Consider the following 14,966-nt stretch of genomic DNA (forward strand, 5'->3'; position numbering starts at 1 on the left):
AAAGACAAGAATCATATGATTCTCTCAACAGATGCAGAGAAAGCATTTGACAAAATACAGCATCCCTTCATGTTCAAAACACTAGGAAAACTAGAGATAGAATGAATATACCTCAACACTGTAAAAGCTATATATGTTTACCTAAGGCCAACATGATTTCAAATGGAGAAAAGTTGTTCTAAAAATTTTTCTAAAAACTAGCAAAAGATTATTCTAAAAACTAGAACAAGACAAGGATGCTCTCTTTCACCACTTCTATTCAACATAGTCATGGAAACTCTAGCCAGAGCAATTAGGCAAAGGAAAGAAATTAAAGGGATATGAACAGGAAAAGAAGAACTCAAACTATCCCTATTTGCTGATGATATTTTTCTATATTTAAAAGAACCCCCCAAAAAAAATTCCACTAGAAAACTTTTAGAACTTATAAACGAATTCAGCAAAGTAGCAGGATATAATATTAATACCCATAAATCAAATATATTCCTATACATCAGTGATGAATCTACTGAAAGAGAAATTAGGAAAACTACCCCATTCACATTAGCCTGAAAAAGAATAAAACACTTGGGAATCAGTCTAACAGAAGAGGTTAAAGATCTCTCAATCAACAAGTACATGAAAAAATTCTGACCATCTCTAGCAGTCAGAGAAATGCAAATCAAAACCACCCTAAGATACCATCTCACTCCAGTAAGATTGGCAGCCATTATGAAGTCAAACAACAACAAGTGCTGGCGAGGATGTGGGGAAAAGGGTACACTTGTACATTGCTGGTGGGACTGCAAATTGGTGCAGCCAATTTGGAAAGCAGTATGGAGATTTCTTGGAAAGCTGGGAATGGAACCACCATTTGACCCAGCTATTCCCCTTCTCGGTCTATTCCCTAAAGACCTAAAAAGAACATGCTACAGGGACAGGCTACATTAATGTTCATAGCAGCACAATTCACAATAGCAAGACTGTGGAACCAACCTAGATGCCCTTCAATAGACGAATGGATAAAAAAAATGTGGCATTTATACACAATGGAGTATTACTCTGCATTAAAAAATGACAAAATCATAGAATTTGCAGGGAAATGGATGGCATTAGAGCAGATTATGCTAAGTGAAGCTAGCCAATCCCTAAAAAACAAATGCCAAATGTCTTCTTTGATATAAGGAGAGTAACTGGGAACAGAGTAGGGACAAAGAGCATGAGAAGAAGATTAACATTAAACAGGGATGAGAGGTGGGAGGGAAAGGGAGAGAGAAGGGAAATTGCATGGAAATGGAAGGAGACCCTCAGGGTTATACAAAAGTACATACAAGAGGAAGTGAGGGGAAAGGGAAAAATAATACAAGGGGGAGAAATGAATGACAGTAGAGGGGGTAGAGAGAGAAGAGGGGAGGGGAGGGGAGGGGAGGGGGGATAGTAGAGGATAGGAAAGGCAGCAGAACACAACAGACACTAGTATGGCAATATGTAAATCAATGGATGTGTAACTGATGTGATTCTGCAATCTGTATACGGGGTAAAAATGGGAGTTCATAACCCACTTGAATCAAAGTGTGAAATATGATGTATCAAGAACTATGTAATGTTTTGAACAACCAACAATAAAAATTAAAAAAAAATCAATTTCAATGCAAAAAAAAAAAAAAAGAAAACTATAGAATGCTAAAGAAGGAAACTGAAGAAGACCTTAGAATATGGAAAATTCTCCCATGTTCTTGGAAAGGCAGAATTCACATTGTCAATATGGCCATATTAACAAAAGTGCTATACAGATTTAATGCAATTCCTGTTAAAATCCCAATGACGTTCCTCAGAGAAACAGAAAAGGTAGTCATGAAATTTATTTGGAAAATTAAGAGGCCCAGGAAAGCCAAAGCAATTCTTAGCAAGAAAAGTGAAGCAAGAGGGGCTGGGGTTGTGGCTTAGTGGTAGTGTGCTCGCCTAGCATGCATGAGGCATTGGGTTCAATCCTCAGCACCATACAGAAATAAAATGTTGTGTCCACTAAAACTAAAAAATAAAAATTTTTTAAAAAGTGAAGCAGGAGGCGTCATAATACCAGACCTTAAATTATAACAAAGACCTAACACAAACAGCATGGTAATGGCATCAAAACAGACACATAGACCAATGGTACAATAGAGAAGACACAGAGACAAACCTACATAAATACAGTTATCTCATACTAGACAAAATGCACCATAAACATACATTGGATAAAAGATAGCTTCTTCAACAAGTGATGCTGAGATAACTGGAAATCCATATGCAGCAAAATGAAATTAAACCCCTATCTCTCACCCTGCACAAAACTCAACTCAAAGTGGAGCAAAGACTTAGGCACTAGGATCAGAGACCCTGTGCCCAAATCTATCTATATCATGTTGGCTTGGGGACTGACTTTCTCAACAAGACTCCTAAAGCACAAGAAGTAAAATCAACAATCAATAAGTGGAATGAAATCAAATTAAAAAGCTTCTTCTTAGCAAAGGAAATAATCAAGAATGTGAAGAGAGAGCCTACAGAATGGGAGAAAATCTTTGCTGTCTACACCTCACATAGAACATTTCATATATTTGTTGACTAATTGTATAGAATAAATTGGACATTAATATCCTATGTGCATATATGCTTACATGACCAATGTAATTCTACATCATGTACAACCAGAAGAATGAGCAGTTATAATCCACATATGTATAATAGGTCAAAATACATTCTACTATCATGTAAAACTAATTAGAATAAAAAATACTGTTTTTTGTTCATAAGGATTTGGTTAAGCTTTTCTCATGGAAAAATAGTGCGGTGATTACTGAAATACTTTTGTGAGTCTCCTTTTTCATAATTTTTTTAAGTCAATGCTAATTACAGTTTAAAAAGAAGAGGCAGCTGAGAGATGAAGTGAGATGATAGAAAGGTGATATTCTCTAGGATGGTAGTGCTGAACACAAGAAATGAAGTGAAAAAGTGAAGATTACCTGTACCATTTCTCTCCATACTAGTTTCTTCCTTTAGATCTTAACTTTACAGTCTTCTATCAGCACCCAACCAACTCCCTGTTAGAATTCCACTATTACCTTAACCGCAGCTTTGTCTAAAGCTAGAAGAGCCTCAAAACCAATTAAAGGCATAAAAATAGGAAAAGAAGAACTTAAATTATCACTATTTGCAGATGACATGATTCTATACCTAGAAAATCCAAAAGGGTCTACAAAGAAACTACTAGAACTAATAAATGAATTCAGCAAAGTGGCAGGATATAAAATCAACACGCATAAATCAAAGGCATTCCTGTATATCAGCAACAAAACTTCTGAAATGGAAATGAGGACAACCACTCCATTCACAATATCCTCAAAAAAAATAAAATACTTGGGAATCAACCTAACAAAAGAGGTGAAAGATTTATACAATGAAAACTACAGAACCCTAAAGAGAGAAATAGAAGAAGATCTTAGAAGATGGAAAAATATACCCTGTTCATGGATAGGCAGAACTAACATCATCAAAATGGCGATATTACCCAAAGTTCTCTACAGGTTTAATGCAATGCCAATCAAAATCCCAACGGCATTTCTTGTAGAAATAGAGAAAGCAATCATGAAATTCATATGGAAAAACAAAAGACCCAGAATAGCAAAAGCAATTCTAAGCAGGAAGTGTGAATCTGGAGGTATAGCGATACCAGATTTCAAACTGTACTACAGAGCAATAGTAACAAAAACAGCATGGTACTGGTACCAAAACAGGCAGGTGGACCAATGGTACAGAATAGAGGACACAGAGACCAATCCACAAAATTACAACTTTCTTATATTTGATAAAGGGGCTAAAAGCATGCAATGGAGGAAGGATAGCATCTTCAACAAATGGTGCTGGGAAAACTGGAAATCCATATGCAGCAAAATGAAGCTGAACCCCTTTCTCTCGCCATGCACAAAAGTTAACTCTAAATGGATCAAAAAGCTTGATATCAAATCAGAGACTCTGCACCTGATAGAAGAAAAAGTTGGCTCCGATCTACATGTTGTGGGGTCGGGCTCCAAATTCCTTAATAGGACGCCCATAGCCCAAGAGTTAATAACAAGAATAAACAAATGGGACTTACTTAAACTAAAAAGTTTTTTCTGAAACAATAAGAGAGATAAATAGGGAGCCTACATCCTGGGAACAAATTTTTACCCCTCACACTTCAGATAGAGCCCTAATATCCAGAATATGCAAAGAACTCAAAAAATTAAACAATAAGATAACAAATAACCCAATCAACAAATGGGCCAAGGACCTGAACAGACACTTCTCAGAGGAGGACATACAATCCATCAACAAGTACATGAAAAAATGCTCACCATCTCTAGCAAGAGAAATGCAAATCAAAACCACCCTAAGATACCATATCTCACTCCAGTAAGATTGGCAGCCATTATGAAGTCAAACAACAATAAGTGCTGGCGAGGATGTGGGGAAAAGGGTACACTTGTACACTGCTGGTGGGACTGCAAATTGGTGTGGCCAATTTGGAAAGCAGTATGGAGATTCCTGGGAAAGCTGGGAATGGAACCACCATTTGACCCAGCTATCGCCCTTCTCGGACTCTTCCCTGCGGACCTTAAAAGAGCATACTATAGGGATACTGCCACATCAATGATCATAGCAGCACAATTCACAATAGCTAGACTGTGGAACCAACTTAGATGCCCTTCAACAGATGAATGGATAAAAAAAAAATGTGGCATTTATACACAATGGAGTATTACACAGCACTAAAAAATGACAAAATCATGGAATTTGCAGGGAAATGGATGGCATTAGAACAGATTATGCTAAGTGAAGCTAGCCAATCCTTAAAAAACAAATGCCAAATGTCTTCTTTGATATAAGGAGAGCAACTAAGAACAGAGCAGGGAGGAAGAGCATGAGGAAAAGATTAACATTAAACAGAGACGAGTGGTGGGAGGGAAAGGGAGAGAGAAGGGAAACTGTATGGAAATGGAAGGAGACCCTCAATGTTACACAAAATTACATATAATAGGTTGTGAGGGGAAAGCGGGGGAAAACAAGGGGGAGAAATGAATTACAGTAGATGGGGTAGAGAGAGAAGATGGGAGGGGAGGGGAGGGGGGATAGTAGGGGATAGGAAAGGTAGCAGAATACAACAGTCACTAATAATGCATTATGTAAAAATGTGAATGTGTAACGGATGTGATTCTGCAATTTGCATTTGGGGTAAAAATGGGAGTTCATAACCCACTTGAATCAAATGTATGAAAGATGATATGTCATGAGCTTTGTAATGTTTTGAACAACCAATAAAAAAAAAAGAGCCTCAAAACCACTACTCACTTTATACTAATTTTAAGCAGCATGATAATTACTTCACAAATACTTTTCAATTTAATTCTTAAAACAAACCTGGACCATAGTTGTGATGATTTCTATTTTGTGACTGGAGAAACTAATACTCAAAAGTTAAGTCACTAAAGAATAAATTAACACACAGCTAATGAGGGGCACTGCACATGACCCACTGCTGTTTCTACCTGCTCACTCATGTCACATTTTCACTGTTCCCAGGGAGGTCTTCTTACAACTTCACCATCTCATTGACCCTTGTTGTTAAAGGATTTCAGTTTTATAAGCATTCTGAACAAAAATCTCTGACTAAAGATACATTTTTACACTTAGTGCATTTTTTTTGTTTTCCACTTAATATGCTCATTATAATATTTATATTTATGTAGCATTTTGCAATTTATAAAACCATTCTATATATCTATATTGGCTTGTTAATGAGATCTGTCAATGACAATTACTGAATCTAACAAATTTGGAAAAACTCACACCAGCCATCTTAATCAAATCTTGGAATTGTTTAATTTCTTCCTCTTCATGTTCATTATACATTTAATGTCTGACTATTTTTCTATTAAAATGGCTTTACGGGCTGGGGCTAGGGCTGGTTCAGCGGCAGGGCGTTTGCTTAGCATGCATGAGGCACTGGGTTTGATCCTCAGCACCACAAACAAATAAACAAATAAAATAAAGACATTCTCTTCATCTACAACCACAAAAAACAAATTTAAAGAAAGGCTTTCTGACTTAATCTTTCTAAATTTTCAGGAGAACTATTTGGGTTGGCCCTAATCATCCATTACCCAAATTAACTGCCATGGTTTTCTTGTATTTCCAGGCCTAGAGTTCCTCTGCCGTCTTCCCTACTCTGTACTGCTGTCACATTAACTCTTAAAATTGTTCTTATATAACCTCTTTGCTCAGAAACCTATATCACTCCATTTTCACCTAACAGTTCACACTGAATTGTCTAGCAGGTGAGGCCAACAGTCACCTGGCTGCCTATGCTCACCACTCTCCCTCTAACATTTCCTAAATGTCTGGTCAGAGGGGCTCCTTCTAATTTGCTTATGTCCTGTTGGTTTTTCTAACTCAGCTTTACATGGGTTCCTATAGACAGTGTCCAGCCCTGCCTTTCCACCAAACTCAAAGCTATACTTTCATTAAGTTTCCTATCTTCTAGCGCCAGCCTAAAATAAACTTTGTTACTTTGAATTCCTCCAAAACTGTACATTTCCTCTAGCTATCCTAGAAAGGTTCTCTGATGTCTTCCCTGTTTGTCTCATGTCCAGAGTGGAGATCACAATTAAACCAGGGTTATTTAGCACAGAGCAGGGACTATATCTCCTACCGCTTGATTCTGTGGCTCTCTGGAGAAGGTGGATGCACAATGGATGCTGGTTAAGTGAACTGAGATGTGACTGGGTTTCCATCAAAGGCAGTCTCCTCATTCCTCTGTCTGGCTCAGTTATTGCTCTCTGCTGTAAAAGTTCTCCTCAAGGCATTCCTTCCCAGGGCAGAGAACTGTATATCAGAAAGTGTAGCTTTACAAACAGCATAGAGATGGCTAAATTATATCTCACTTGCTGACCAGAGGGGAATGAGAAGAGCCAGAGAACAAATGCAGTCATCCTCTGAAATCCTTCAGCTGGCTATCCTCTTAAAAGGCATTCACCTAGAGGGAAGCTTTGTCACTTGACTTCATACCTCAGTACTTTCCCGTTGTGCTGCCTTCTTTGCAGTGTCTCTCTCAGTTTGAAACTGTTTTTTTAGAGTTTCTATGCGTTCAGCATGCAACTCTGCTTCTACTTTGGACTCCTCAGCCATATGTTCTCTGTTTTGAGGAAGACAGACAATAAATAAGCTTTAGAAACCATCTCAGGAAGCATGAAAGATTTGGAGAGGAATGAACAACTCTCCAAAATGTGTGTGATTTACAAACAAGATCAGTCTTTAGTTGAATCTCATTTGGAATTCATTAAGAGAAAAAAAGGTCCATTTACCTGCAGCATTAAAAACAAAAACCAAATGTCCATCTATATTAAGAGATTCATCAAAAGAGTGAAATAAATCATAGGAAAAATATTAGCAGAAGCAGTCATACTTTGAGACACTTTTCATTTTATCATTTTTTTTTTTGCTATCACCTATTCACTCCTTAAAGTTTTAACTTCAAATTGTTATTATTTCTTTATCTTTGAAGTGAGGGTCTTATATTAGATCAGCATTCTTAACTTGGGTTCCTTGGTCAAGATCCAAGATTTGGCTTTTGAAGATGCTGAAATACCCTGAAATGATATGCAAAATATTATGTGTGGGTGTGAGTTTTTGACTCTTACAAGTATAGGTGACTCCAAGAAAGGTTTAAAAAGAATGGACTCAAACAACAGCTAGGCTTCTTCCAGTTTTAACCTTCTCTTATTTGCCTCCAAATACTAATGCCTTAGTATGGCACTATTCCATGATTATCTGTATTTCTCAAAGAGCAAAAGGAGCCTGCCTTGCCATGAAATCTTCCTTTCCCCACTCTCCTCCTGAGCATCTTTTGTGTTTATTTGGATTACATACCCACATTCCTCATGTGCCTCTAAAAGTACCTCTGCTAATGGACTCAGCTAGTCTACTTGGCTTGGTCTATAGAATGAGACCTGCAGGAGACAACTGCAACTGTGCCCCACCCTTACTTCCTGGTCCTCAGGTGGGAACATGGCAATCAACTTCGGCACATCATCTCAAAAAAGTTGCTGACACTTGTTCTAATGGCACCACATAAACAGATGGGAGATCCGAAGTCAAGGGAGATGACTATTTTGTTATTTATTACATACCCACATTCCTCCCCACCCACACCAATCTAAAAAATGGACAAAAAAATACATGGAGTTCCATAAAGGGAACAAACCATTATTTGTGTAGCAGGTATTGTCTTTTTATTTTCTTAACAACTTTCTAAATTGTCTTTAAATTTATTGTGCTTATTCTAGCAAAGTGATGAAGACTAGAGGTTTTAGAGTCAGCCTGCTGCTGCCTAGATCTAAATCCCAACTCTAACAAGATGATATGTGATCTTGTTATAGTAAATCATCTTTCCATGCCTGTTTCCTTATCTGTAAAATGGGAATAACAACAGTACCTAGCATCAAATAGTCACAGTAAAAAAGGAAGTGCTCAGCACAATACATGTCAGCTACTATTATCTAGTCCTAAAAATTCTAATTTTTATTAAATGTAATTTGTATTTTTCAAATGCAATTTGAGTTTTTATTAACTTTAATTTAAATTTAATTTTTAAAATTAATTTTCCTTTTACCCTCAACTTTCATATCCATCTCCAACTCTGAAACATAACATAAAATCTACCCTCTTAACAAAGTTTAAGCAATATAGTACAGCACTGTAAACTACAGGCACTATGTTATATACATCTCTAGAACTTATTCAATTTGCTTTTAATTTCTTCTAAGAAAAATATCAGACCATCCACCACTGGTTCTCTGAATAATGAACCACCTTCTTTTCCTTTCCTTCTGATCTCAGAGGAAGAAATGCATAACCTCAATTTCAATGATAACCCCTCTACTTTTCTTTGTTCTCATTTTTCTCCATTTCTATAAGATTCTTTCCCCTACTCTTCAATCATGCTCCAGTTCCTCCTATCCTAAAACAAGACCCTAGCAGAATAACTTTTCTTCATCTACTACTTTTCTTCATGAACTACTATTCAATCTTTCTTTTCACCATTGCCTTTTCTCATCAATCACTTATTCCTTTTAATTTTCTAGATGGACAAAAACTGACTAACTGAAGGATGCTCAGCAGGTACCAGTTGCAAAGATTAATGCTCTGTCTCTGGTCTCATTGTTTTTGCCACTCTTGTAGCATCTGACTCATTTCTGCCTACAGTGACTCTATATCCTCCAAATTCTTTCCTTGCCTCTATAAATGCTTCCTTTCTGACTTTTGTTCCTTCCCCCTGAAATGTAGTGGATCCCCCAAGTTCTGACCTTGGTTCACTTCCTAGACTTCTTTCTGGGCACACTAACCCACCCAAAGACATCAGCTTTCATCTTTGTAAAGTATGAATTTCAACTTCTAACTTCTTGTCAAAATTGGGCTTCCATTTCTCAGTCTAAAAATTCTACCTCAAAACCAACATGTCTAAAACACAATCTACCAAACTTGGTCTTTCTTCCTGCATAATTTCAAGAGGCTGACAGGTCTTATGTGAAGCATGATGAAAACATGAACTATTAAACAGTGACATAAAGGTAAATTCTGAAGCAAATGCTGCAAGGAGACCTCTGACTTTCAGTTCACCCTTTTCCTCTAAATGATCCAGCTATGATCATTTTAGCAGTAGGAGGAGGGATTATATTTTATGGTTACCTGGAGCATTTTCAGGGTTTGAAATAATTTATTAGCTATCTAAACCCTATCTACCTAAGTTGTCATTGAGAGTTCTGGGTTTTTGTTTTATTTTGGTTTTGGTACTGGGAACTGATCCCAGGGGCACTGTATTATTGAACTATATCCCTAGCCCTTATTATTTTAATTTGAGATAGAGTTTTGCAAAGTTGTTGAGACTGATCTCGAACTTGTGATCCCCCTGCTTCACCCTCCCAAACTGCTAGGATTTCTGGTGTACACCACTGTGCCTGGCTACTGAGGGGTTTTTAAGTGATTTGGCCAACCACTACATAAACAATATTGTTTTAACTAATTCTGAGTAGTCTTGAGGCAGTAATTGTTAACATTTTATCAGAATATAAAATTTGCACAGATCACATATATGAAAAATACCTTGTTCTGCTTCAGTTCATTCCTGTCTCCTATATCAACATGTACACTAACTGAAAAGAACAAAGATCTACATGCATACTGCATTTAGCTTAGGTATAAATTTTCATTTAATAATATTAGTATCTAAATCATATTTACCTAGGTTTTAACTTAAGACAAAACTTAAGTGGTTTGTCCTGAACTTGATGGGCTTGATCTAACTAATTTCATGTCAAAATTGAAAATAATTAATGGTTCAACATCTACTTAGATGGAATTGTTCCATTCTAGTCTTACCTAGACTGCTTATTCCTTGTCCAAATCATGCTTCAAAAGGATGCATAAGCTTGGAAGAAACAATGTAAGAATCCTTTCCAATCAATATTATTTAATTTTTTTTTAACCTTCACATAAGGAAGCAGCTTGACCTGACCATGGGAGAAGGAAGAGATGAAAAGGAGAACCAAATGGGCATGCGCCAGCCAGCTGTTATCTGCTGGTGATCAGCTAGGCTTGGTTTTTTACTATGGTTTTACTTGAGTACTAGCTCAAAGTAGGAGAAAAGCATTTAACTGGCTTATGTAAATGAACTGGTCTTACTCTTCCAGAGGCTCTTTCCCAAGTTTACTGTGACTATATTGCCCTTACTTGAAGGTTTCCAAATTCTGCCGCTCAAGTTCTTTTTTTTCCAATTTTTCTTGAATGTGATCTAGCTTACATTGCAGATGATTATTTGTCTGAAGAGCTTGCTCCAGGCTCAAGGCCAATTTCCTGTTGTCTTCTCTTGCTATTTCTAGAGCTTTGTGTAGAGGCTCCATCTGAAAGAGAGGAGTGTTTTTAATGCCATTATAATAGATGCAAGAAGCCCATTACATTCCTTACACTGTATCCTCAAGTGCCATTGAAATAATTAGTTGGAACGAGGAACAGGTTTCCAGGTGCCTGGAATATAAGTGAACATATTTATTAGAGATTGCTTAGGAGACTCTTAGAAGGCAATGGGAAGGCTATGCTGCAGTGATCATCAGAGAGCTTTGGAAAATAGAGCCAGCTTAATTTCTCAAAAATTGTAACTAAAATTCCTCTTCCCAATCCTATCACCTTCTGGTTTCATTCCCTAGGAGAGATAAAAACTGGCAACTATTTCTTGTATATTCTTCCAAAAAGACTTATTTATATAAAATATCCATGCATATTTTATATATATTCATATGCATAGATACATATTTATGTATGTGCACACATGTTTGTGTTTCCTTATTAACAGTGGGATCATTCCAGCTATTTTTGAGATTATGTTATGTTTCTAAGTCTTTTAGTTTCTGAAATCATTTGTGCATTAAGTGAAAAGATGTGGACTATACAAGACAAAGAATATTAGTCATAATTATGTTCCTGGATTGCCAATAAGTGACTCATTGTGAGGCTTAAAATTAGGTTCATTTCCAATTTTTAAGTATGTCACTGCTTAAAAACTCAGACTTGAGTGAAAAAGAAATTTACTTGATTTTTTCACTTAATTTTTCTCAAACAGCAACATCCTAATAAAATAAAATAGCTCAGTATTTTCATCTTTAAACACCTGGCCCTTACCTCACTGCTGTGCTGTGCATCCACAACAAGCATTCTGGCCTGCCACTGGTCCACTTCAGCTTCTAGCTTCTGCACCCTCTGTTGATTTAGAGCCCTAAAAATAAAAAGCCCAAGAGTGATTCTAGATTAGAATCATCTAAGAATTATACCATTTGGAGTTTCAGGACACTTTTCTTCTAAGACGCTCAAAGAGCGTCATATGTAGTAGGTCACAAATGCTCAAAATACCTGAGTTGGTAAATGACAATTACAGTCTCAGCTTCAGAGAAATAAACTAAGGCTCCTAAGGAATTAGATAACTTGTCCCATCTATGGTTCAACTTGGCTTGATGCATTAAGCTATCAATATATGTTTCTGAATAACTCATAGGCTGGTAATTTTACACTACCTATATCACTAATTGTTAAAAAAACTCATCACTTTTATTAGGATTATTTTGCTGATGAGATTTTTGATTCTAAATACAAAGTTCCTTAGAAATTTATTGTGAATGGCAAACAATATTTTTAATATTGTCCTCTTGACTTTTGGTTTTACTTCAAAGATAATATATTTTCACAATATGTAAAAAAATATAAGCACAATGAAGAAAGTAGAATCCATTTATTCTCTCACAACACAGAGGCAACTTGCACCACTAATACATACAATGTATTTTAGAAGCCCTGTTATACTCAGGCCATTTGTTCTTTAACCTAAAAGGAAAATTTTATATAATTTTTAAAACAAAGAAGAGCTTATTTGTAAAACAAGGCTAGAAGTAGTTAGTTCTCAGAATAGTTCACCCAAAATAATTTTTAATCTTGAAACAGGATAGTAATAAATAAATAATTCAAACTAAAGTAGTCAAATACATATATATATTTTCTTTTTCCCAGTTGCTGAGGATCAAAAGTAGGGCCTCATGCATGGTTGGAGAGTGCTCCACCACTGAGCTACAACCCCAGTCCAGCTTTAATTATCTCAGTAATACTATTACTATTCATAGAGCCAAGAGAAGAATTAGGTTTAAATTAGAAAGTAACAAAGGAAAAACAGCAATGCAGCATGACTTTCAAGGATACATACTTCTTCACATAACAACAAAACATGGCCATTTTGAATTTTTAGAAGTTATGTTCACTTCTAATTCCAGGTTTCCCCCAATTTGCTAGATCTTTAAAGAAAATTTTAGTAGTCTTTCATGAGGGAAGTGATAAAAAGTGACTTCATGTTCTCTCTGGACATTCCTTTATAGTACACAATGCAGCAATATGGGGGACAGAAAATAATCACAGGTACCTTTCTTTCTTGAGGCCTGCAATCTCTGAATCCCTTCGCCCAAGCTCTATCTGTACTTTCTCTAAAGCACCTTGCATCTTACTATGAGAAGCCAGCACATTTTCCAACATGATTGTAACTTTGCAGTTGTCTTCTTTAGCCTCTGCTAATTGTCGCTGAAAGTTTCCTACCTAAAAGAAAATGAAACAAGACAAATACTCTTGATCCTTTCTGATTACACTTGTGTGTCTCATTACTCCTAGGAGAGAGTATGGAGAGCAGGTATGGTAGAACACTAAAATGAATAACTAAAATACATTATATTTTTATATTTCTTAAGTTATTGTGACTTTGAGAAAAAGCAAAGTAGACCCCTGATCCTACAGAAAACATGGTAGACTACTATCACTACACAGCACACACATTAACCAGAGATGATAAGGTTGACAAATTCGTGAGTTCAGAGGTGTTCCCAGGTGGTATGCTTAGCTGTCTTCTGATGGGGTCAGAAGAGAACACATCTGAAATCCATCAGAATTATCTCTTTTTCTAGACTGCAAGAGAAATTGGAAGCTGTTGAAGAAAGATATAGCTCACAGCCCTCTGCAGAGAGGCAAAATCTAGTATCTGCTCTCAAGAAGTTTGGAATGTGGTCAGATAAATGGACAAAGAAAATGTGATACATATATATGCAGGATAATATTATTCAGCAATAAAAATAATGAAATTCTATTATTTGCAACAACATGGTGGAACTGGGGGACATTAAGTGAAATAAATCAAGCACAGAAAGACAAATACTTTATGTTCTCACTTACATGTGGAAGCTAAGAAGTTGATCTCACAAAAGCATAGAATATTGGTTACCAAAGCCTGGGAAGAATGAGGGGGAATGTGGATGGAGATGGGATGGTTAACAGTTCAGGAGTACAGCCAGATAGGAGAAAAAACTCCTAATGTACTAAGCACAACAGGTAATTATGGTTGACAAAAACTAGTTGAAATACATAGGATTTTGAATGTTCCCAACACAAAGAAATGATAAATGTCTGAGGTAACAGAGATCTTAATTACCTCAATCTTATTATTATATATTGTATACATGTCATACAGAATGGCACAAATATATACAATTACAGTGTATCAATTAAAAATAAAAATGTTTTAAAAAAGCAAAGTTTGGGATGTGACTTCTGTTCCCACTAAGCACACACCATAGGAATGTTAAAGAGAAAGCATCATAGTACTGTTATATCACATTAACGAAACAAAAGTATGAATGTTATTATTACCAAGGTCAGATGAATTTTAATAGGAAAAATTAAGACTTTTGATTCTTTCAAGACAGTTAAAAAACATTGGAGTTACATGACATATCTTTAAGGGAAATATTTAAAACCATAATGAAGTTATCTTCTATAAAAAGAACTCTTCCTCTGATTACTTCTCATTCCTTTTACTAACAGATACAAGAAGATCAGTAATACGGCTCGTGAAAGCTTTAATAAGCACTTCATCTTAGTGACAAACTTTCAGAACAGAGAGATGCCTTGCCTTCTTATTTTCCCTATCCTCCAAAGCCTCCAAGTTCCCTTTCAACTTATGACTCTCTTGCAGGGCTGTATCTCGACACTTCACTGCTTGAGATAGCTCTTCTTCATTTTTTTCAAGAATGGATTTCACCTTAATAGAAAAATAGAAACAATAATTTTCTAAAATACCATAAATCAATGATGAGAATAAGGCACAGCAATTTAAAAACCAAACTGAAGATGCTTAATTAAACTTTTATTCATTAGTATAAATAAATTCCATCTTTATTAGCTGTTTATCCCTTTATAGAAAACTGCAAAATAACAACAACAACAACAAAAATCTGTGTGAAAAAACACAGGTAAACCTAACATATTAGTCACTCCCTATGAAAACATATGAATAGAAATAGTAAGATTATGAAGACAAAATGTAAAATGATTAT

General features: G+C 36.0%; 1 protein-coding gene across 1 annotated transcript in view; it reads right to left on the reverse strand.

The window, feature by feature from the left end:
- The window catches only part of Ccdc150 (coiled-coil domain containing 150), a 135,748-nt gene that overhangs the window by 20,813 nt on the left and 99,969 nt on the right, over window positions 1-14,966 (reverse strand). The window contains exons 17-21 of the mRNA XM_027925000.2: window positions 14,543-14,671; window positions 13,010-13,179; window positions 11,728-11,821; window positions 10,783-10,952; window positions 7,063-7,189 (exon numbers count right to left, since the gene is read on the reverse strand). Of these exons, the coding sequence (XP_027780801.2) occupies window positions 7,063-7,189; window positions 10,783-10,952; window positions 11,728-11,821; window positions 13,010-13,179; window positions 14,543-14,671 (690 nt within the window). The remainder of the gene's footprint in view (window positions 1-7,062; window positions 7,190-10,782; window positions 10,953-11,727; window positions 11,822-13,009; window positions 13,180-14,542; window positions 14,672-14,966) is intronic.

The sequence above is a fragment of the Marmota flaviventris genome, chromosome 11, assembly GCF_047511675.1.
Source record: "Marmota flaviventris isolate mMarFla1 chromosome 11, mMarFla1.hap1, whole genome shotgun sequence".
In the NCBI taxonomy this organism is placed as follows: Eukaryota; Metazoa; Chordata; class Mammalia; order Rodentia; family Sciuridae; genus Marmota; species Marmota flaviventris.